Source organism: Drosophila virilis, chromosome 5 (genome assembly GCF_030788295.1).
Source record: "Drosophila virilis strain 15010-1051.87 chromosome 5, Dvir_AGI_RSII-ME, whole genome shotgun sequence".
Lineage (NCBI taxonomy): Eukaryota > Metazoa > Arthropoda > Insecta > Diptera > Drosophilidae > Drosophila > Drosophila virilis.
Window position 1 is genome coordinate 16,984,978 of NC_091547.1, and position 24,266 is coordinate 17,009,243.

At 40.1% G+C, this 24,266-nt stretch overlaps 1 protein-coding gene and 1 long non-coding RNA gene across 4 annotated transcripts in view; one reads left to right on the forward strand and one right to left on the reverse strand.

Annotated features, from left to right (window-relative positions):
* Positions 1-24,266, reverse strand: part of pdm3 (pou domain motif 3) — a 94,430-nt gene that overhangs the window by 49,987 nt on the left and 20,177 nt on the right. For all 3 annotated transcript variants that reach the window (XM_032437052.2, XM_032437051.2, XM_032437050.2), the window contains exon 2: positions 10,989-11,754. In XM_032437052.2, the coding sequence (XP_032292943.1) occupies positions 10,989-11,723 (735 nt within the window). In that variant the 5' untranslated portion in view covers positions 11,724-11,754. The remainder of the gene's footprint in view (positions 1-10,988; positions 11,755-24,266) is intronic.
* LOC116651153 (uncharacterized) lies at positions 17,384-19,773 on the forward strand. Its single transcript, XR_004304174.2, has 3 exons — positions 17,384-17,532; positions 17,592-17,746; positions 19,529-19,773. It is a non-coding gene; the product is annotated as an uncharacterized lncRNA (long non-coding RNA).

Sequence of the window (24,266 nt, forward strand, 5' to 3'; positions counted from 1 at the left end):
CTGAAATAGCTTGGTTATTTTTCATTTATCGGACTTCTCTTCGTCTCTAATAAAAGCTGAATTAGTATTTCTTATAAATAGAAGCTGGCCATAGTCAAAATGTTCGATTAATAGATTATAATTAACTAACGAACTAAAAATTGATTAATCGAGAATAAATCGAATATTGCGCAAGGCCCCACTTTTAAACAGCTAATAAATACTCACACCCACATCTGAGACAACATTTACCTTGGCTTGGTGTAAGAAATAATAATAAATTAAATATAGAACATTATTTAGTCGATAACTGAAAGTCAATTAGACAACAATCATTTTAATTGGCCAGGGCCACAATATTCTCACGCTGCCACCTCTAATCAGCTGCTAAGCCATTTGCATTCGCACCTTGGCAACATGTTGCCGAGTTAAGTGCTTGGCAACATAATATTGGCGATTGCGCGTCCACATTAATTTATATGCCGCGATTAGGGGCAGCCCCAAAAGAGTTTTTGTCTAACATCGGATTTTGGTTCGACTGGCAATTTACAACTTTGACTAAATAAAATTTATTGTAATGACAGTCGCACGACATTTTATAATTAAGTCAAATTGTTGGCCAGCCAAAAAACCGGTACCAGTACCTGGCATGCCATTTAGCTGATCTGGCTGATTGATGTGGCTGCTCTCGCCGGTATTCCATATGCGGACGCTCTATCGATGATCGCCAGAGAGAAGGGGGCGGCATAAGCTCAGTCCAGTCCGAGCCAGAGCCAATGCCAATTAGGCCGACCTTAATGTCCAGGCAGCCCCCCTCCGGCAATTAAATGAAACGGAATGAAACGATACGGAACAGGACCCACAGATGGTAGCTAACTCGGGCCCGGGACAGCAATACGTATCGTTTAATTGAAATAATTACACATTAAGTGCATTAATTATTTTTTCACTCGCGTTTTGCAACCACATGCAAACGTGGCGACGCGCCTGAAAGTCGCCTGCGCCTTTTTCTCCGTAATTATTAATTTAAAGCATTCGACTCCGCTGGGTATCGTAGGATATAGCCACAATTAGTTGTTGTTCCAACAGTTGTAGGCACACCAGTTACAACAATAACAATAACAACAACAACAGCAGTAAAAAGCAACGACAACAACTGCAACTTGCAACTCGTTTTGTTGTTAGCTCATAATTATTAAGGCGAAATCATAATTAAAAATATATTTAGCCAGGTTTTGAAATATGCTTAGATGGCCGCGGAGCGACGACTGCTGCAACCAGCTCCAGTTCCAGCTAGCCGCTAGTTAATATATATACCCATGGAGAGGGTGCAGCAGGACTGGCGATTTGAGGGTAGCTGAGTTAATTAAATTCAGCTAACTTCCTAGAAGTTGCGCTTAACAAGTTGTTGCTATCTTGCACAATTCAAGAATTAGCTATTATTTAATCAGGGTACGATTATAATAATTGAAAGATTTTAATGAGTTAAAAAGGAAATATATAATATTAAATTTGCTTAAAGCTAATGATTTGCAGTTCTGTGTCATATATACGTTATTTAAATATTAATTGCCAGTTGGAGAAACTGGTTGGTTTCTCGTGCAGTACTGAAACTATCGTAAGCGCAAAATCAAATGCTTAAAGGTATTGCAATAATACATTTTTTGAGAATCGAACCCCATTTAATGTATGGTTCGATTCAGTTTTGGGTTCGGCTGTTATTTAGCCGAATAGAGTTTCCTCTTATCGAAAATATAATATTCTGATTCCGGGCTCAAACCAGTTCGGCTTTAAGCAGGCTTTCCGTCTTAATAGCAATAATATAAAATGGTCTTAGCTTAAAAAGTAGCTCAAAGCTGAACAATTTCAAATAAAATTTTTAGTGAACGTTCAATCACAATCATTTCATACCAATTTCTGCTTTTGCCATTTTCTACTTTATTACGCCCAGTTCTGCCAGCTGATAGCAAGTTGTAATACGTTATTATTAACTAGAATAAAGTTGTTTGCAACTAATTGATATTGGGTGCACAATACGTGTGTGGGGGGGGGGCAAAGTGTAGCAGCACCCTGTATGCATGCCGAGCACCATGTAATTAGTCGTTTGGCTAATTGCAACTAATGTGCATATAAGAGCAAAGACTTTTTAATATTTTGTTACTAACATCAATATTGTAGCTGCTGTTGTGTTTGTTGTTATTGCTGCTGTTCTTTTATTATTGTCAATGCCAATTAAGTGAAATTTATGTGCTTCAATAAATTATGAGTGCCGCAGCTGACATATGCGCAGTGTCAGAGTAAACAAGCCAAAAACAGCAAAGCAAACTTTTTGCCCAAGGATACCCTGAAAAATTTGTTGGCTTGATTGGTTGGTTTTCGGGACGACACATGTCGCTAAGGTAAAATAGTTATTAGTGAATATACATATACAGCATATAGAGCAGAATATTTGAACAGAACAGAAGACACATGACACTGTGACGCGTTGCACATACGCCACATTGCCCGCCCCAAACCATCACCCAACGGCATTGTACGAACTAATAAAACAATTGAAGTGCTGCGATCATGGTAAGAGGTCGGGCGCGAACGAACAGCCAGGGACAGCCCACAGCAGTTGACTGCAATAATTATTCAAACAAATTTCGCTGGCGCCACAGCGAGGCAGCAACAGCAGGAGGCAGATGAAAAGGAAGACCAAGGGGCAGGCGGTTCATTGGCAGCCGCATCAAGCAACGTCGCCAGGTTGTGGCCGCTGTTGACCCAGCCAACTGAGTGGATAGATGACTATTATTGCGCACAAGTTAACCTGTTTTAGTAATTAATTTGGGTATTGTATATTTTAATTAGTTGCACGGAGCAGCAGCGGCAGCAGCAGCTACAAAGGCAGCTGACAGATGTTTGCCACCAATTTGGCCAGAGTATGGGCCATAAGAGGATCCACACTCAAAGCACTTTTGAAGTAGGTTCTATTCCCACAGAGAAAAACAGCTCTTGTTAAATTAATATCCAACTTAGAAAGTAGCATGCAATCATGTCAGAAATGCAGAACTTTGTAAAACAATTCAAAATAAGATTTGTCTAAGCTATTTAATAAATCAAATTAATATTAATAATATTCATATTCAATAATTGTTGAATCTTAAAATCAGTATATAAAAGTGTTACAAAAATAGAAAGATTTCAAAATGCTATAGTGAAAACAAGGAATTATCGTTCTTTTCTTTAAATCTTTGGTTAAAAATTAATCGCTTTAAAGGCAAGCAATATATAATAAAAATATCATAGAGCTTTGATACCAAGATAAATCGTATGCAAATAGTTCCATATTATCATTAAATATATTCATAATATAATAAAAAATTAGGTTTTCCCCAAGTACTAAGATCGTTTAAAATGCGATTCCAGTTTACTAAACGAAAGTTTGTTTGTTAAATATTTTCTTTTTTGGTTCACTCCCCGCTCTGCTTTCTTCATGCTTTCCTGTTTTCCGCCCATTTCGGGTCATTAAGAAAACACAAGCTTCACGTTACTTATTCGTATTGGCATTGTTTGTGCTCTTGCTGGCCACACCCAGGAGCAAACGCAAACTCTAAGCAAATAGAGAAAAAATTATGCATTTTCTTCTCGCATTTAGTATGCCATCTGCGAGTGCATCTATGAAAACGGCTCCTCGAGCCAGTTGGCCCGCTCATAATAAACGAATTAGCGCCTCCAGCTAAATGGCCAAAGAATGCGCCTTTATTGCAATTATCGAGTTCGAGTTCCAACTGCAGCGCCAAGTTTGGCTCTTTCTTTCGACTTGTGTGGAGCTCCGCTGGGACTGTTGCATGGCTGGCTTGAATAAACAACTGAACCGCTGCTGCCCTGGCCCAGTCACCGGGCTGCCAGCCCCTCAACTTGTCCCTGTCCCTGTCCCCTCATTGGCCCCGAATAATCACATAAAATATTAATGCTGGCTTAAAACCAGGTACGTTTCGCTCATGGCCAATTTCTTTTGGGGCCACAAACGCAGCGCTAACAAATAGAAAAATTATCGCAATTGTGGCATCTCTTTTATGTTTAGTCGCCGTTTGTGGGTTTGTGTTGCTGTAGTTGTGGGTTTTACCTTATGTTAAAACGAATGTGCATTTAATTTGTAAAGCAGACGGGCAACACTCAAAAAAATTAAACACTAATTGCACAAAGTTGAAAGCAAGTCTACTAAAAAGTAGATAGAAAAGTGCCGAAGATTATTTACCCCAGCGGCTTGTTTCTATACTCAGCTGCTTTGAGTTTAGTACAAAATTTAATTGCCAGCTGATTAGTTAACTTCCTTTAAATAGAGAGCAAGTTAACGCTCGAAGCTGACTAAGATGAGATGAACGAGAGAAACATACAAATGTCGAGACGTTTTTTATTAATAAATGATGTGCGCGACTAAAATTGAAGAAAATTCTTAAAAAATATTGCAAATGTAAGCACACTCGCAGAATATATAACAAGCCTTGGGGTCATATAATGTTCTCTCACTTGCATCCATAGTCATAATTTTTTAAATCTGTCGCACAGTGTAATCCACTCGCATTGGCCAAATTGTCCCGCTGATGCATAAAACATCAATGCGATGGCCGAAGTGGTGCCACGTACGACTCCAGAGGCCGCAGCTCAAAGAAGCGCAAAATAAATGCCAAAATAAAAATAGCAACAACAAACTGCAGCAGTAACAACAATAAAAGCAACAAATAAGTATTATGCCTGCTGGCAACAGTTTTTCAAATCCCAAAAAACAACTGCAACAACAACTGCAACGGGTACTCATAGTCGTACTCGTACTCGTTCAAACATGGTCATAATCACGCGTTAAATTAATGAGTTTAAATGCTATTTTTGGCTTTAACTATTGCTGGCTTACACACACTCACACGCTCACACACACACAGACACAGGCACGTCGAGTTACCGAGGGGCATTTAATTGAGTGTAGCAAAGTTGAACCAACAACGTCGCTGCAGCACTCTACCAATCTGCCACTCGGTTGCAAATTATGAGAGGCTCGCCAAGTTCAGGCTCAAAACGTGGCGCATGCGCAGCTCACAACTCGCAGCTTGCAACTGGCAACTGGCAACTTGCAACCGGCTCGACTCGCCAATATTAAATTTATTTTAATGCGCGCGCGCTCATTGCAGAGACGCTTCCCGTCTCGTCCCGGTTCGGTTTCAATCTCAGCATCAAGACGCCGTCTTATATGGCCAGTGGGCATAGGTATTGTTGTGCTGCCTTGATTTCCACCGCCTTGGCTTGTCGAGCGGACCTTAATGATAATGCGCCGCGCTTTATGTTTTATTAAGTACAAGTATTTACCCAGCCCAACTCGCTGAGTGACCGTTGAATTTGGTCCGCTTCTTGCTAATTACTTGGCCTGCTCTTTTAGCCAGTTGTTGCTGCAGCTACAGCAACGGTTTTTAAGTTTGGCTTAGGTAAGAGGTCAACCGCATATGCAGATGTGCAGCAAAATCAATAAAGTGATGGCCATAAATGCAATGCAGATAAAAAAGCATACACAGATACACATGCACTTTTTAATGTATAGATACATGCATCTAGCTGCGTTTACGGTAGCATCTGGCAGATGACTAAGCATAGGTCAGGGCTCAGCAATAACGAACTCTAGGCTAGCAAAGGGCAAACAAGCTGATCTATAAAGAACAATGGCTTCGAAAGTTACATATATTTCCATCACTTGAGGCAACAACGAAAATTCCTCACAGCGAAATCTTGAGATTCATTAGAACATGGACTTTTAGAACTAGGAACTTATGCGAGCTCCTGTACTGACTAATTTTAAGCTTATCCAATTTTATATTTTATTTCACTTAAGATGGTTATTTTTAAAAGTTTTCTTGGTTTGAGGCTTGGGCTCTTTTATGTGCTTATTGAATAACATTTGATCCCCTTTTCTGCTTTTAATTTCTATTCCGCTCAAAAATTGCCTTTAGGAAGGATGCACTTATTCTCCGCATAAATGACTCATTTTAAAAGTTTATAGTCACAAAATTAGCTCATTTTCCCATTAGCATTCAAATTTTGAAATATTTAATAAGTCCAGCCGTCATCATCAGCCGGCAGGTGGCGTTGTTCACATGCTTGTCACATCCAACCGCGAACGGAGTCTCCAGCTCTATTTGTAGCTTATACTACTTAACAACTGCAAGTTACTGCACAAGCAGCAATAACAACAACACAGCTTCGGGATTGTGGACAACGTCAGCAACATTGTTAATAATTTTTTAATACCCATCATAATTAAGACGAAGACAATTTGCCATTTGCTGTCTTTTTTATTTTTTTGCGTAAGTAAAACGAAATTAAGGCAAGTCAAGGCCTCCGCTGAGAACAGAAGGGGTGGTGTTGGGGTGCAGGGGGTGTTTAAAATGAAAAATGAGCTCAACGTCAAAAAAAATCAACTTGCCATATAATATCGCCCCATAAATGCAGCGCCTGATGATTATTGGCATTACGTGGACGTGCATAAGTACAGCTTGCATTATAATTAATTTATAATTAAATACGCTGCCAATTTCAAGTTGCATGCAGCTGACGGAGCAACCGCAGCAGCAACAACAACAAGAACGACAGCGGCAGCAGCAGCACGCAGAAACAGCAACAATACCGACAACAACAACAACAACAACAACAACAACGACAACCGTCCGACACACAAATTGCTTTGTAATTTATTTGCAATTAATTTTGAATTAATACAACAAAAAATAATAAAGAAAAACCACAAATTGTCCGCATGGAATTTGGGTCTTGTCTTGGCTGCGACTTACACTTACACCTCAGACCGGGGGGAAACATTATCCACATAAATACTGAGTTTTTGGGGGCAGCCGAAGAGCCTGTCAAATGTCAGCCATGTGAAAGCGACGGTGAAGGCGTGTCGAATGTGGGACTTAAGCTGAGAACCTGCTGCCGCTGCCGCTGTCGTTGCAGTTGCAGCTTCAGCTTGGGAAACTCTTCGTAAATAGTAAGTCGAGGATATTGAAAAGATTTAAATTGGAGATTAATTAATTTTCCAGCGAGATAACTAAATTAATTGATAAAAGTTGCTCACGGAACTTGATTTATTGATAGACTAATTTAAAAGTTGTTTGTTATACTAAGAAAATAAAACGATTTTTTTTCTTAGATCAATTTAATGTGAAAAAAAAAAATATTAAACGTTTTAAAGTCTAGTATTTTAGATAATATGAAAAGCGTTTGTATTTAGTTACGAAACAAATAATAATTTTAAATAATATTTGATACTGTATTAAAGTACTTTTTAATAATTTTGTTTTAATAATCAAACTAAGTTAAAAACCAAAAATCAAAAACAACATTTATGCCAATACATAGTATATGATTATAATAAAATAATAATAATAAAATAAAAAATAATTATTAACAATATATTATATCTTAAGACTTCAATTATTTAAATCAGCAATAAACACATATTTGAGCGCTTGCATTGTGCGCTTTTTTGCTGAGCCCAATTTAAAGGTATTTGCAGGTTGATTTCTTTATCGCGCTGTTCACTCACCTCATTTGCAGTCAATTTTCGCGCTGCTCGGCGGTCATAAAAATTGTTGCAGAAAACATTCTTTTTAATAAGCAATTATTGTCTGCTCCTTTTAAACGTTGACGCGTAGAGACTCTTAACTAATTACAAACGATTTACATGCCGTGCAGCTAAGGCCAGAGAGTGAAAGAGAGAGGGGAGAGAGGTAGGGAGCACAAGCCCCAGAACTGAGCCCAGAACCAGGCCCGGCCTCCGGTTCGCTTGTGGATAATCCCGCTTTAAATATTTGCAACATTTAAAGTAAATGCAGAAACCGGTTGCCACTCTTAGCTGCCAGTTGCTGTTCTGTGCTCTTGCCGATCATCATGACGATGACGTTGCAGATGTGAATGCGAAAGCATACTCATACACTCTACACACACACACACGCATACACACACCCACCTAGCAGGGCAGAAGAGGCAGCGCACACATGAAATCCGCTTGGCACTCACGTAGCTGCAGCCGTGTCAAACGTGGCAGCCACCGCGCAGCAGAAGGCATCCTCATTGCACATGCGCAACATGTGCGCTGTAAAGCGAGTAAAGGCGTAAGTATGAGCATGAATATGAGTGTGAGTGCGAGTGCGAGTGCGAATAGTGCAGCCAGCCTGTGCTTATTCAGCGCAGCTTGTAATTAGCGACTTTAGACTTTAAATTAGAGTACATGTGCGGACTGCGGTGCTTTCACCAGAGCCCGGCCGGGCCAAGCCTCAGGCTGAGCAGGCTCATTAGACGCTGCAGTTGGCAACATGAGTCACCCAGCGGGCTGGCTGCCGCCTTGGCCTCAAATGCAGCATTGAAATTGCAGTTGCGCTGCCAAAGCCGTCAAATTGCGTAGCCAATGGGCTGCCCGACTGCCCCGATCATAATTAGCTGTAATATATTGTGAACTGCACCCAGCTCCGCTTCCCCAGCTGCTGTCAGTGCGCTATTGTGAAGTTGCTTAGCTCGAAATACCCTAACAACAGAGTTGCTCGCCAATGTCTTGAGGCTGTGCAACTTAAATTGTGGCAAACACTTTCTACAAGGCGTCATAGTTCTTATGCGACTATTGTTATTAATTTTAATTTCAAATTAAATTGATTAAATAATTAATTTGAATAATATACTTATTTTACTACTTATGTTATCCTTGCAAGTGTATGTAAATTTCGGTCTTTTAAAAGCGTGGCTTTTCTCACTCTTTTTTTTCTGTGGCCTTTAATACGATCTTTATAGCACCTGGATTTTCTTGTTTCCAGTCGCCAATATAAATTTATTTCTTTTTTTGTACGAGTGTGTGAGTGAATGTGTGTGTGAGAGTGTGTGTTTGTGTGTGTGCTGATTATTTTGCGCTTATTATTTGGCTTATGCGATTTTTTTTTGTTGCTGCTGTCGTTTCTTTTTTGTTTAATTTTCAATAAATGTTGCTGGTTTATTATTGTCGCTCTTGTTGTTGCTGCTAACTCTATTGTGTGTGTGTGCGTGTGTGTGTGTGTGTGTGTGTGTGTTAGTGTGTTTGGATCAGGCGATTACTCATTTGACTGCATGCACATAAATTTTATGCACTTTTTTGATTGCTTTATTTTTATTAATTGCTTTTTACAACATTTTGTTTGGCTTTTTGAGCATTACAAGTCGCATTTTAGTTGCATGATTTGCTCAAGGGAAAACGGCAGGCGGCGGTATGCAGGGGTCGCTGGCAGGGATAAGAGGGGGCCCAAATCGCATGAGAGGGTGTCACTCGTTGTGTGTGCGTGTCGTGTGAGCTGATTGTGTCATTAGAATGAATGCGGATCGGACAGAGACAAAGCGAGCATAGCCAAAATGCGGTCAAAGATATCAAATATGCTTCTATTATTTATCGAATATGGAATGGCTAACAAAGAGAACAATTCGATTATTTTATAATTGCAGTCGCTTGTGAATAGAATTGAATATTAATTATGTATCTAAATACAAATTTTTTTTTTACTCAATCAGCAAGATTTTGATTTAAATTCATATAAATTTAAATGTTATGCGAAAAGTTTATATAATAGCAAGCGAAAACATGGTTTAACAATTAAAAATTATGAAAAAAAAAAACTAATTAGTAATTCGAAAAAATATACAATTTTGCCGCACATCATAATTTTATGGAGCCGAGATTTGTAATTGCTTTTATTGCTTATGTCAGCCTGAACCTACTCGAAATGCTATCCCTTTATTTCGGCCATAACTTTGCCCAATTTTACGAGCAACGACAACAATCGCCTTAGACTTAAAATTAAACAAAAATAAACTTGAAACTTGAAAGAATAAAAAAACTGATTTAAGCTCGGTTCGGCTATCGACGGATCGGCGTCTTCAATGTTTTTTTTCCTATTGGCATTGTTGCTGTTGCTGTTGCTGTTGTTGTTGCTGTTGTTGTTGGTTTCTGCTGATTCGCCAAGCAACTATGCGCCAGCAGGCACAGATCGAGCCCAGGCAAAGCCAATGCGAGCCCAAGCGAACTGAGCCAACGAGGACATGCGAAATTTTTTATTTATTGCTGACAATTGCACAAACTTTTTTGTGATCTCATTTTGTTGGTGTTGTTGTTGTTGTTGCTGCTGTTCTTTTTTTTTATTATTGCTCAGTTTTTATGGTCATTAAAATTGGGACAAATATTTGACCGAGTGTTGCTGCCGCTGTTGTATTAAATTTTCGGCATTTGTTTTTTATTTATTTACTTGTTGTTTTTTTTTTTTTTGTTATTGTTGTTTTGTTTTTGTTTTTGCGCACGACATGGCTTCAGCCTGCGGCTGCTTTATAACGTTTTGTAGCGTAAAATGTTTGACGCCAAGTTTGCCCTTGACGCTCGGTCTGAGTTGCAGGAATTGTCACAGTTGTTGTAGTGGCAACATTTTGCGGCAAGCTCGCTGATTTCATGATTAGCCAGTCGGTGCCGCGACTAATTAATGATCGCCGCGCCGCTTGCATGCTAATTAAATGCAAACCAATTTATGTATTCAACTAGAGATGTGCGCGTGACCACATTATTTGTCACGCAGAACCAAGCGAGACTATTTTCGTGTCAATGGCAAGAGCTTAGAATAGATTTTAGAGGAGAAAGATTACTGGGAAAGACTTCTGATAAATGATGGATTAACTTATAGTTCTGCCTTTAAAGGGACATATTTGGTTACAAACCATGCATAAGATTTCAAAAAGGGATTAAATTTTATAAATATTACAAGAATCAAATTTGGTTTAACCAAGTAAAATATTCTTTCCCATTTTACTATTAAAAACGCAAATAATTTTGTTTTATTATCTCTTCAACTATGCACTTGATCGTTTTTATCCGCCCAACTGATCTATTTCGATTGCGCTTCATTTAACCCCCTTAAGCACGACTCACGCAGTTGCTCTGATTAGAAAAGTTTAATTGGAAATGTTTGCGTTTAGCGACTCACCGACTCGGTTTTGATGTTGAGCGCCAGCACATGCGACGAGCTGTTCGAGGAGACAGATGGTGGCGAAGCGGGCGTGGCACCGCCACATGGTGACTGCGCCGCAGCGGCCGCTGGTGAGCAGCGGCTGGCCAGGGGGCTGGCCTCGCGCAGGGGGCTGGCGAGCGCGACGCCGATGCCGATCGTGCCGCTTTGGGAGTAGGGCGAACCGGGCGACTTGTTGGCATTTGTGGAGCAATTGGAGGGCACTACGGCCGCGGTGGTGCAGCTGGTCAAAGTGCTGGCCGACGAGCTGGACGAGCTAGATGAGCATGAGGAGGAGGATGATGATGAGCTGCTGCTGCTGTTGGCATTGCTGTTGTTGTTATTGTTGCTACTGTTATTATTGTTGCTGCTGCTGCTGCATATCAATGCTTGCATTTTGGTATTGTTGTTGTTGTTGTTGTTGTTATTGTTGCTGACGGCGCTGTTGTTGTTGTTGACACTAGCACCTGGCATGATGCTGCCATCGCAAAACTCTCGCTTTACAATGTTGCTGGCAGTGTTGTTGCTGCTGCCGTTGTTGTTGCTGTTGCTGCTGCTGTTATTGTTGTTATTGTTGTTGCTGCTGCTGCTGCTGCCGGGCGTCGCTACAATAGCCGCCTCGCAGGGCAGCACCGTACCCAGCATCTTGTCGAGCTTATACTGTGACGTGGTGGATTCAGCGGCGCCGGCAGAGTCCTCGCAGCCCTCGGCCATGTCACTGACCCGCTCGCATTGTGTGCGCCGTCTGCAAGAAAGGTGAGCAAAGAAGTCAAGAGTTGCCTTTAATCAAACAGTTCAGCTTCAATGGATCATCTTAACAGGTTGTCATCGTGTGGGTGTAAACAATAAATGAATGGCTTGCATGGGTTATTTTTCATAAATATGACAAAACTTAAAACTTTGTCTGCGACTATTCGGTATATTAGCTTATAGGTTTGATAGAACTAAATTATATTCTGTTTAGATTTAGCTAATTAATAAAATTAATATACTATTGCGTAAAATAAAGTGGAATTTGCAGTCTTACAGTATTATTTTAATTAGATTCTACATAAAATGTCTACCTTAGATACGAATATAACCTGTTGCTTTATCCGGCTAAGACTTATAAACGGCTGCCTGAACTCTTGCCTAGCATTAATCTAATAATAATCTAATAATATTTGAAATATCTTGAAACAGTAAAAAGAGCTTCCTTCAGCCAGCTGAATTTAAATATATCACTGCTGGAATACAAGTGTGTTCCTCTTTTTATATCGAAAAGATTTTTAGATGCACATTTCTTTGAGATATCATGAGCATATAAGAACAAATAAAATGAGAGCAGTGCAGTATTTAATGTTCAGCACATCGAAGGTATAATATTTGTGATATTTCTTAATAGGTATGCCAATGTGTCTAAGGTATGCAGCAATACGAAAGTTAATTGCCATTAAAATGCAGCCGGTTATGCAAACAACCCTATCGACTGGCATTTGGCTAAATGGTGACTGTACCTGTGCCTTTTGCCTGCTACGGCTCATAATTTAGAATTTACATTTATCGAATATATTTCGTGCACTTAAAACTCATGCCCAAGCGCATTAATTTCATTAATTATCCCTGTTGCCATCCGGTTGACCACAGCAACACAGCAAAAGCAACAAACAAAATAACAAAAGCCAAAAGCAGCTTCAGCGGCAAGGGGGAAACGGAAAAGGGGGAGTCGGGCCTTTGGTGTGGGAAGCGTCGCACACATGCCGCATAATTTTGCAAATGCAAAACGTTGCCTCGAGTCCGAGTCCTGTGCATGTCCTTGCAAGCCACGACGACCTGCCCTGGACAATGACTCCGCCGTGGAAGAGGGAGATTCGCAAAGTAGCTACAGCAGCGCAGTGTGGCTTCCGGCCGGTGGTTAGGGCTGCCCGCCGCCTGTCGTAATCGAAAATTTTACACCTACTCCGCATTATAATTTATATGCCTGGCGGTACGGGGCCCAGACTCTGAAAAGGGTATGAGTCACGTCTGGCAAGAAAGTTTTTGTTATACATACATATGTTTCGAGCTATATAAATGCGAAAGTCTTTTGTGTATATAAGAGAAACTTTTTTCATAAATCATGGAGGGATGTGCTTAATCCTTCAGGCCATAGGGAAATCTTATGAAAAATACTCTCTTAATTTTATAAGACAAGACTTAGTTGATCAAAAATACTTATAACTATATAAATTAAAATAGAAATTTAGTTAATGAAAAGAGTCAAATACTAGTACAACAGAATACTTTTAAAATAAGTAGAAAATATTAAATTAGTCAATAAAATACTCAAAAATAAATTCGACGAAAGTTAATCTTAACATAATTTTAAAAGCTACTGTGCCTCGTACTTGCATCATTTGACAAGATTTCAAAAAGATTTCTGCATCAAATTGATGTCTAGTTTAAGCCTTTTATGCTTCAAGGGGTAAGCTGCAAATTGACTGAGCCAAGTAAAGGCGCCTAAATGAAGGCAACCAGCAAAGTATGCCCAAATCATTTGCTTCCATACCTTGACATTTGTGTTCAACTCAGCCGCACGCACACACTCACAAAATGCGTGTTACTCGCATAGAGGCGCCTGGTCGAAAATCGAACACTAAATGCGAAAGTCGGGCTACGATTCTGGATGTGTTGTTCCTGTCTTCGGCTTCGGTACACAAAACGGGCGTTGATTTTAATGCATAATGCAAATGGATGTGCATGTGTATGCCACTGAGTCTGAGTGTTTGTGTGTGTGTGTGTGTTTGAGTTTCTGTTGTTGCAGTTGTTGTTGTTGTCGGCAACTATGCAGGCAACTCGCCTACAACTGTCTGCAGTTGTAATAATGCAAAGCCGCCATAACCAACGCCATCAACAACAACAGCAACTGCACTCAGAGAAGGAGTCCGAGTCGGAGCTGGTGTCAGAGTCGGGAGTCCGAGTCACAGACGACGCTGGGCAGCCGGCAGCAGTCAACGAACGCACTTTTCCGGCCACGTCGCCGACGTCGTTGGTCATAATGAGCCACAAGCTGGGTGAGGTGGGCTGGCGGGCTGGCGAGGACGATGCCTTGCAAGTTGTGTGCAGGACATGTAATGCCCGAGTCAGGGCAGCAGACGTTGTATTGTAGATTTTGGACAGGAAGTGGACAGCACGAGGAGCCGAAGCACAGGGCACTCGCATCGGCCAGAGAAGGAGTAATAATTAATTTTGTACATTGCATGCAAATGTCTGGGTCCTGGTCGTAGCCAACTGCTGGCATGGGCTAAGAGCCACCCACCCGGTTCGAGGCATGTGGCATATGCATAAGCAGCAAACAATGCAAAACAAAGCAACACACGAATGCACAGCAGCAGAAGCAACACCAAAATAATTTCTACAGAGAGAGAAAAGTTATGGTAACTACTTAGGTGACATGACAAGAATATAATTTGATAGGTTCAGTGTATAGGCGCGTGCGAGCGAGATGGCTGAACTGAGGCTTAATGAGCAATTGTTGCTGCTGCACCTTGGCAACATGTTGTGAAAGTTAGCCGTAAATACGGAAAATTGCAGCGACAAAATATGCCAGCCAAATTAAGTACAATTTGCGCATATTAAAACTCTGTCTAAATTGCACAGGCGAGCAGCAACATGCAGCATGCAACAGCGCTTCCTGCAGCAGCAGCAGCAACAGCAGCAACTATGCTGCTGCAAATCTAATCAATAACCGACAAACTGGTAGAATTTCATGTAGCACACTAAATAGCACGATTAATTATCGCTATGGCCGGGCAGCTATAATTCAAATCAACTGCTGGTGTGTGTTTGTTGTTGTGTTTTTTTTTTTTTTTGTAAGCAGCAGCAACATGCAACATCTGCAACATGCGCCGGCCTATCGCACATAACGCATTACAAACCGGTCTAATTATACTCATTTTGTTGCCGCAACGCGCTTGCAACATGTTGCTGCTGTAAAATCTAGCTATAAATTGCAATCTCCATGCAACTTTCTATTGCTAAAAATTTATCATTTGAGACACTCGACCGGCCAATGTCTTGGCCAGCGTTTTGTCATGCCCCATTCGAGAGCGGTCCGGAGCGGCAGTTGCTCGCCAATATTCAAATTAATAAAATCATCAATAATTTTGCATAGCTGCAACATGCTGAACATGTTGCTGCCATGGCTGCTGCTGCCACTTGTTGTAATTAATAGTCAAACTAAATTGTAGCACATTCTGCCATCCATTCGGAGGTATCGCTTCAAATGTGGCACAAAGCAATTTCTGATTGGAAAACAGCGTCCGGCTTGAGCCAAACTCCAATTTATGCCGCAGGCTATTAAATTGCCTTTTGATTTGTAATTAGCACAGAATGCACATTAAATGCCAAGCGAATGGCGACTTCTTTAAGCCTGCGTATCTGGCCGGCGAGCGGGAAGGGGGCGGGCCGGCCTCGGTGCAACTTTTTGGCAGCTAAACTTTCCGAGTGTCGGCCTGAAAAATAATCAATAATGCGTCCCATACCACAGGGTGGCCAGCACAACATTAAGTCATTCAGTTAAAATTATTTATGCAACATTTACTTACGCACACACACAGACAATAACACACACACACTCGCGCACACACACCCGAACACACGTGAGCTAAAAAGTTTTCTGGCTGAGTTGTTGTTGGCCATTGCATTGTTTTAGGGTTGTTGTTGTCGGGGATGTTCATGCACTGGCACGAGTGTGTGTGTGTGTGTGTGTGTGTGTGTGTGTGAGTAAACGTGCAATTTTCTTAAAAATTACACACGATTACACATGAAATACAACCGTTAAGGTGGAACATTATGTAAAGTAGATAGAATGGTATGAGGGCGTGATGGGTGTATGGGAATAAGGTGGGCGTTGGTAATGAAAGCACGAGCAGAGCTTGTAGTTTTCCAAATTGAGTCAGAGCCATAAAGTTTGGAGGGTGCACTGCTAAACGGATTACAAAGACTCAAGTGTGCGTTGGCTGAAAGCTATGCGATATAAGTAGATCAAACATGAGAAGCAAAATATATATTTAAGAAAAGTAGGAAAATGTTTTAATTATAAATGTAAAGTTAAGAATTTCAAAAATCTTTTAAGTAAACCCAAATTGTTTAATTCAAATAATTAAGTTAGTTTGGCTTAGAAGGCTCCATTAATGCATCTACATTTGTTGCGTATATCTAAAATATGGTGTCCCCAGCTCTTCAAAGCTAAGTAACTCTATATTGAAATCGATATTTATCGATAATATGTAAGTAGGGGCTGATTCTATATACATTTACAAGAAACTTGTATACCCTGCACTTACTCTTTCGTTTGATTAATATTGTTTCTTTGATAATTGATAATTTAAACCATTTGTTCATTCTATATATATCTGGTTTTAGAAAACAGTTTTCTGTGTTGGGACTAGAAATTATTTTATATAAGCCGGTAAAAACTCGTTTCCTATTAACTCAGTCTAAATAACCTTAGGACAAATGAAGAGAGAGAGAGATACAGAGAGAGAGAGAGAGAGAGAGAGAGCATTATCAAACGCATGGCACGGGCCATTACATTACATTTTATACGTGATCCACTGAGCCCCTCACGACCCTCGACCCTCACTTAATGCAAACAAAATGCATTGCAATCCGGTCAGTGGACTATTTAACTGGGTGTTTACTTGTTTTGCTTTGTTCGTTGTTGTATTTTGTTATATATTCGTTTATTTTTCTTTTTTTTGTTGCTGTCGACTTTTTCCACTCAAATCATTAAAAATAATAATAATGAAATTTGCGTGATTCGAACTGAGCACGCACTAGGCGCTGCCAATAACACAACAAATACAACAAACACAACAACAAACACAACAACAAACAGCAACAGCAGCAGCAACAATACCGGAGGCGTACTCAATACAACAATAACAACAATAAACATGTGCAAGCCGAACAGTCATACGCCCCCAGAGAGAGAGAGAGAGAGAGCTCAGCCGAGAGGAAGTCAAAGTCATGCCAGGCCAGAGCAGGCCAAGTTAAGTCAGACCAGACCCGAACAGGATGAGGCTCAAAAGCAGCCCTCTCATAGCGTGTGTCCTGCACACACACACACACACCCAAAAACTCACATTCACATACACAAACACACACCCATTCATACACGCTGTCCTTAATGCGGCTCGTAATGAGTTATTCGCATTTTGTATTTGCATTAAAAAGCAAGCCTCCTTCTTGCCAAACCCGCCCATATTTGGCAATTTTAATTCATTTAGAAGGGAAATAATGAAAAAAAAAATGAAAAGAATAAAGGGCTCCGACATGATATTTGGACTATTTAATACCCTTTGGAAAAGTAAATAGTTAAATATCTCAAATAAATTGACATGAGAAGCTAGTTCAGTTATAAAAATTACAAAAATTCTATAAAATATATATATATAAATTAAATCAAAATATTATTTGGCTTTGTGCAGGCGTAAATTTTCGTCAAATAAAAGATATGCTATTTGATGCTGATGTGACTCCCACTTTACCAATTTCTAAGGTGAGATGTTTTCTACAAATTTTCACACCTGAAACTAAAATTTTGAACTTTTCCATCAGGAGGGATTATTTGGTCAGTGTAAAACATATAGATAGTATTAAATATCTTCGACAATACTGTTCATTCTTCAATGGAAATGTCTAAAATTAAGTTCTCACGACGAGCATGTACCTCAGATCATCTAAGAAAATATGCGTACTCTCGCTGCACAAGGGTATGTGAAAGGGCATAGCCATAGGTCGAAAATTGCATGTCCCATTCGTGTTGCAGTTGTATAACAATATTTGGGGGGAGGGTTTTGGAAATGAACGACTGCAACACGAAACGCACACGACATGAGAGCACAAAACATAATTTTGCTAAATTAGCGAAAAACAAAAGAAATGGCATGTGGGCTTGTGGGCTTGTGGGCGGGGTTCTCGACGAGCCCCGGCCAGAAAACTCCCCAATTGAGCACGCACCAAAATCGTTTGCCCAGAGTCGCGTTTTTAGCACGGGCTTCGGGTTAGGGCGCAATAATCAACGTCTAAATATTTGGCAAAAAAACGTAGAAAAAGAGTCGGAAAATATATGTAAAACCTGCTGCTGGGCCTGGATTGCATTTGGTGCCGGGCAACGGGCATCGGGCAACGGCCAACTAATTATAAAAATTTTTGCAACCCCTTTCGCCGGGCACAATAAGAATTATGCGAAACCCTTTTGCAAGTTGCATGTACCCAAATCTGAGGGTCTGAGGCCAAGTCCGGGGTAAGTGATTGTGTACGTGCTCATTATGGAAATTTCTTTCTTTTTTTGTTCGAGCATTGCAAAATTAATGCAAATGCCGCCTGGCATGTTCGGATCGCAGTAGCCGGGCAGTGTGGGCCGTTAATGGCAGCCATAAGAACGGGCAACCGTAGAGCTCTGAAACATTGGAACTCGGAGCTTAGCGAGGGCCGCTTGACAAAGGTTTATTGGAGCTTTGGCACAGGCGATACGCGATTATAATTAGTATTTAGCCGCGGGGTACACATGGACACATGGACAGGAACAGGCATTCCAGGCAGACCAGTCAAGGGTTGCTCTCTCTATGTCCATGGGGTTGTAAAGAGTTTTTGGGTTGATTGCAAAAACTGCGCGGCCGACTGGCTTGAAAGTGTTATGGTAATCGAATTTCGAATCGATTAACTCACTAGCATTGGTGAGGCAGATGTCTGCGTAGATGGGGCGTCCATAAATGCTGATTAGATGTTCAACAAAGACACAACAAAAAAACCCATTACACAAGCTCAGATTTGGAGATGCACCAAAAGCTTGACTTTATTTTGTGTTCCACTCATATAGGCCCCAAGTGCGTTTGACTCATTAGCCCAGACCCCCAAAAAGCCATTAGGAACGCAATAAAACATTGCAATGTGCAATAAAAGAAGGAAAAAAGCAAAGTTGTGTGCAATTAATCGATCAGTGATAATTATCGATTATATATTAAATACAATTATTATTTACATACACGTATGACTGCAAGCACGGGCAGTTTTAGGCCCCCTTCCTGGACACCTAAACGCGCCGGACTTGTGCCTATAATGAGCTGAATGCACATGCACGGACAGACATATAGACAGACAGACAGACAGACAGAAAGATAGAAAGAGCGACGGGCGGGAAGACGGACATCGTTTAATGGATCGTGAACAAAGTTGCATTGAAATGGCGTCTTTAAATCGCTTAATAAGCTGCGATTAAGTAGGGCATTGTGGGCTGTAGAGGGGCCAGTAACTGGGCACTTGGTAACTCGGCTCGTTGCATTAGTAAGTGCAGTAATAATAATTAGCTTCCCCTTAGTCATGGTAATTAGCACAAGTGCAAGCGAGACGGCAATCGATGCATTTTTAAGCGACTGTACCTAGCGAACGGCAATTGTTGTTGTTGTTGTTGTTGTTATTGTTATTGTTGTTGTGCTAGCAGCTAACAATTATTTATTATTTATTTATTATAATTATTTATTTACTTTTTGCAGCTGGCAGCGCTTATTAAAATCAACTTAATGCATCGCTTGCCCGCATCAGAACAATGACTACATATGTGTGCCATTAAGGCCGCCCCCAAGCCCTCCGCTGCAACGGCAACTAGCCCAAACCCCGTAGCTCTAACTACGTCATAATTATGGCAGGTTGCAGGTTACGCGACATTTCTATACCCTGCACGCAGGAAGCGTCAGAGAAGGGTATATGTAAATTGAGAACCTGTTCGTAACAAGCGAGAGAGCACTTATTTTAATAAAAATTATAGAATTTTTTATTTTTTGAATCACAATATTTGATAAAAATTATTCACAATTATTTTGAAGCATAAAAATATCTTCTCGAGAGGCATTTTTGAACTACAACCTTAAGGCACTCTATTGTAGCATGGAGAGTTTTCCAACACTGAAAAAGTTTATTTGAAAATGACAAAAGCAGACATAAATGTTAAGCCGGGCACTCGTGTATATGAGAATGTAATATGTATACATATATTCCATTAGATTAACGTTAGCTTCGAACGTCGAACTCGGAGTATGTCGTAGTCAAGCACTTGTTGTACACGTACTGCAAGGCTTTAAGCGTGACTCAGAGCGATGTCATTTGCTTATGGAGTTAGCCGGTCATAATCAAGCTAACTATAAATTGACTGGCATATAAGCTGATTACAAGTCGATTGTGCTCTGGCTTTTAATTAAGCTTTGAGTTTTTGCTGTTGCTAATGGGCCCCCACGGAGCAAGTACGAGTATGTATGGCTTAGGAGCCATCTGGGCTAAGGGAAATTATGAAAATGCTTACGAGGAAATGGCGGGCAATGAGCGACGGTTCATATTTTGAACTCGCATGCAAATATGTTGCTCGCAACTGGAGCACTCGGCTAATGCAGAGAAATTTTTGATTTCAATTGAAATAAATTTCTATTAATATTTTTAATTGTTTGTTAAGCTAGAAAAAATTGCAACAGTATTCACAAAATGGCGAATGTGCCGAGAAGAAAGCGAGAAAGCAACAGCAAAATCGTTATATTTGTTAATTGAGATTTGACCTGATGATATTGTAAAATGAGCACAACAACAGCAGCAACGAATAAAATTGACGTCAACGAAAATTGTCGCCAGAAAGAAATGTGCTGTGAAAGTGTGTTAATTAATTAAACGAGATGCTGAACACAAACTGTACTACACCGAGAATATTTAGTATGTTGTAGGAATACCCCTGCGAGTAATCGATAGCCGATATTAAGCTAAGGCTATCGATAGGCAAGAGAATAGGTACGCGCTCGAAAGATATCAAGAACAAGCTAGAGCGTTAGATTAAAAACTTAAAAAAAAGATTGTTAAATACCGAGCCAATTGAAAGCAAGTCTAATTAAACTAGATAACAATGTGCTACAAACTGTCCAAAGAGAGTATTAATAGACCCAAAACAAATTAATATAGCAGCAATTAATTATTGTGTAAAAAGAATAAACTATAAAAAGAAAATTCAGATAGAAAACAGTTTCTTTTAATCTTTTATTTCAATCGAAGTGCTTAAGAAAAATTGAATTGTCGATCAAAAATGGAAAGTTACAAAAACATGAATGATTAAAAATTCAATCAACATATAATCTCGTATATCTACATATATAGAATGATGTTACACAACAATTGTTATCGTACAAAAATGTAAATCCACTTAAATCACGCTTTCAAGCCCACAAACTCGATTAACCATATAGTTTTGTGAAGAGAATGTACCAGACGGGCCATTTGAATGCCGCAAGCTGTATTATAAAGACCTATAACTAGATGCCTAAATATGCGCCGCAGTATTCATGGCAACTCCACATAACCATTCCCAAAATGAGCCCACCAAAACGCCCCAATACTTGCACCGCAGACACTGCTCACTAAAAGTCTGCAGCCAGCTTGCGCCTTGGACGTTGCGTTGTCGTCACACTTTCCTATAATTTGCGCTCATAGTGGCAACTACAGCGACAGCAAACAGCTAAAATCAAATGGTACGCATGAAATTAAAGTTTAAGCTCGCAAAAAATTTATATGTACGACGCCGAGCGCCAATTAATGTAAATTACGCGACGTCGACGACAGCAATGGCAACGGCAACGACAAACGACAAACGACAAACAGCAATGGCAAACTGCGACGGCAACGGCAACGGCAACACCAACACCAACACTAAGATCGACACCAATGGCAAGTGACGCCCAGCGAACGCGCGATATGGCAACGCCGTGGGGGCCTGCACGCATGCGTGCATCTGTCTGTCTCCCTTGCACTGCCACGCTCTATGGCTGAGGACAATTTTGAAAGTGCGCGCACAACGCCTGCAAGAAATTAGCGGCCACAAAACACACAGTAAATGATTATTAAATGCGCCAATTTGTTGTCGCCAGCGCCCGAAGTCGCAGGTACAGTCGCCGCGGAGGCTCATTAAGTGCGTGACGGCCCCAACGTATGCATAAATGCATGAGGCCGATTAGGCAACGCCACCAAAACTGAGTCAACTGTACCCCAATGGGCTCGGCGCTGGCAAAAAGACTTTCTAATGCCTGCTCAAATTTGAGTTAATACTATTAATTAATGCACAACAACAACACTAAGCAACAGTATATACCCCACTTTGATGATATCGATATTTTTCGATTGATTTAACAAATTGGAATTTTTAATTTTAAAACCAATGCAAGTACACAAATTATAGCCACAGATAAATCACATTGTAGTTTTTTTTTAACTCAAATTTAGATTTGAAAATGCAGAAAAGCTAACTATTTAAATATATATTTAACACAAGCTACAGCATATTTAATGTATGGGTAAATTTATGGACTTTCGAGCTAAAAGACGATGTAAGACCATTCTACTTAGCGCACTCTCACTTGACTATAGTAGAGTTTTTAAAAGAGAGTATAATTTGGGAATATATTATTTTATTGCCAACTTCTTGGTCTTACTTGGTATATAGGGAACTTTACTTTTAATATCTTGATAATTCACATACTGATCACTATTTATCATCTGCTTCAGTCGATCTGCAGCTTAATTTAGCAGTAAGAATTGCTGCAGTTTTCAACTACGCAGTCATTATCAATAATTCGGCAGTAATTTTCTAATGATTGTCGGCATCGCCGTCGACGACGACGTCTTATTAAAAGGTTAAATAACTTTGCATTGAACCCGTTATCGCAATTGCTTGGCCATTATCGACATCAACATCAGCATCGACATCATCGTCGTAATAATAATAATAATGCAAAAGCCAATCAACGAAATATATTTATTTAAATGAGTCTAAATTACGTCTCATTGAAAAATATTGAGAGGCTGCATTCATTTTGGATGTTGCCATGTTGCTAGTTCTCTGATTGGAAATCAACAAACAACAACAACAACTACAAATAAGAATAAAATCGTTGCCCATTCAATACGTAAATTAATAAAAATCGAAATCAGTGAAAAACACTAAATGCTCAATTTATGCGACAATAATTGAGGCAAGAGGCCTGCAAATGACGCCAATGAGCCAAAGAAAGCAAATCGAACAAAACACAAATGAATCGAAACAGCAACAGCAACAGCAACAGCAACAAAAACAGAAACAGAAACCAAAGCTCATAACCAATCAGGGCCATATTAATCAACTTTTAATGAAAGTCATTTAAATGTGTTAATTTTTGTACACATTCAAGTGCCCCGTGCGTTGTTCTCTTGTGCCTATTTCCAAGCTCAAGCTGATGCCGATGCTGATGATGATTTCTTGATTTCTTGGAACAGCATATGCTGGCGGCCCGGCCCGTGCCTGTGGAGGGGAGGCTCAGCTCTAAGTGGGCAAAACCTTTTAGTTGATGTGCAATTTAATGTTAAAGTCCCGCAGCCTGCAGAAACTGCATATAACCCAATTAGTTGTTCAGGGAAATTACATAATACGAATATTATTGGAAATTAATAATAATAAAAAGAAATTCCTAAAAATCAAATCTTGCACGAATTAGTTTCTTATGGTAAATTCTTAAATAGCATTCTCTAGAAAATGTATTATATACAAAATGTTAAAACCTGACTAAAATGTTTGATCTAGTTTCTGGTTGTTTCTAATGCTTGGTTCCCAGCTATTAAAAGTAAATATAGACAACTCCATCGAGCCAAACTTTTTATTACTTAAAAAGTAATACTCGTTGCGTAACCTAACAATTGCTTAAGTCGCATTTAATTTTGCATAGATTTTCTGCACTCTCTCAGATTCTTTGTAGGATCCTCGCGGCGGGCAAATTGTTTCACGCGTCACAAATGACGCAATTTACGGCTCTCGGCGCTCGGCTCTCGGCGCTGACGTCGCCGACAGCGGCTGGCAATAATGCCAATTAATAAACAACAAAAACACAATACATATTTATTAATAATAAGTTAAATAATTTGCCCAATTAACGGCGACAGCATTCTAGCTGCCTTCCAACTTCCAGTCGAGTTCCAGCTGTCGGCCAATCACAAATCTCAACGCGCCCGGAGAGCCCCCAGCAATCCAACAACTTGTTGTTGTTGTTGCTATTGTTGCTGTTGTTGTTGTTGTAATTGAATCTTTTTTCCAAGTATTTCTCTAAACGTTCTACGCGCTGAGCGGCAAATTGAAATTGAAATACATTTTCAAGCTTGACAGATTTAATTATTGTAAATAAACACACGCAGTGGATAATTATGTGCCCATGATTGGGATGCGACCCTGGGGATAAC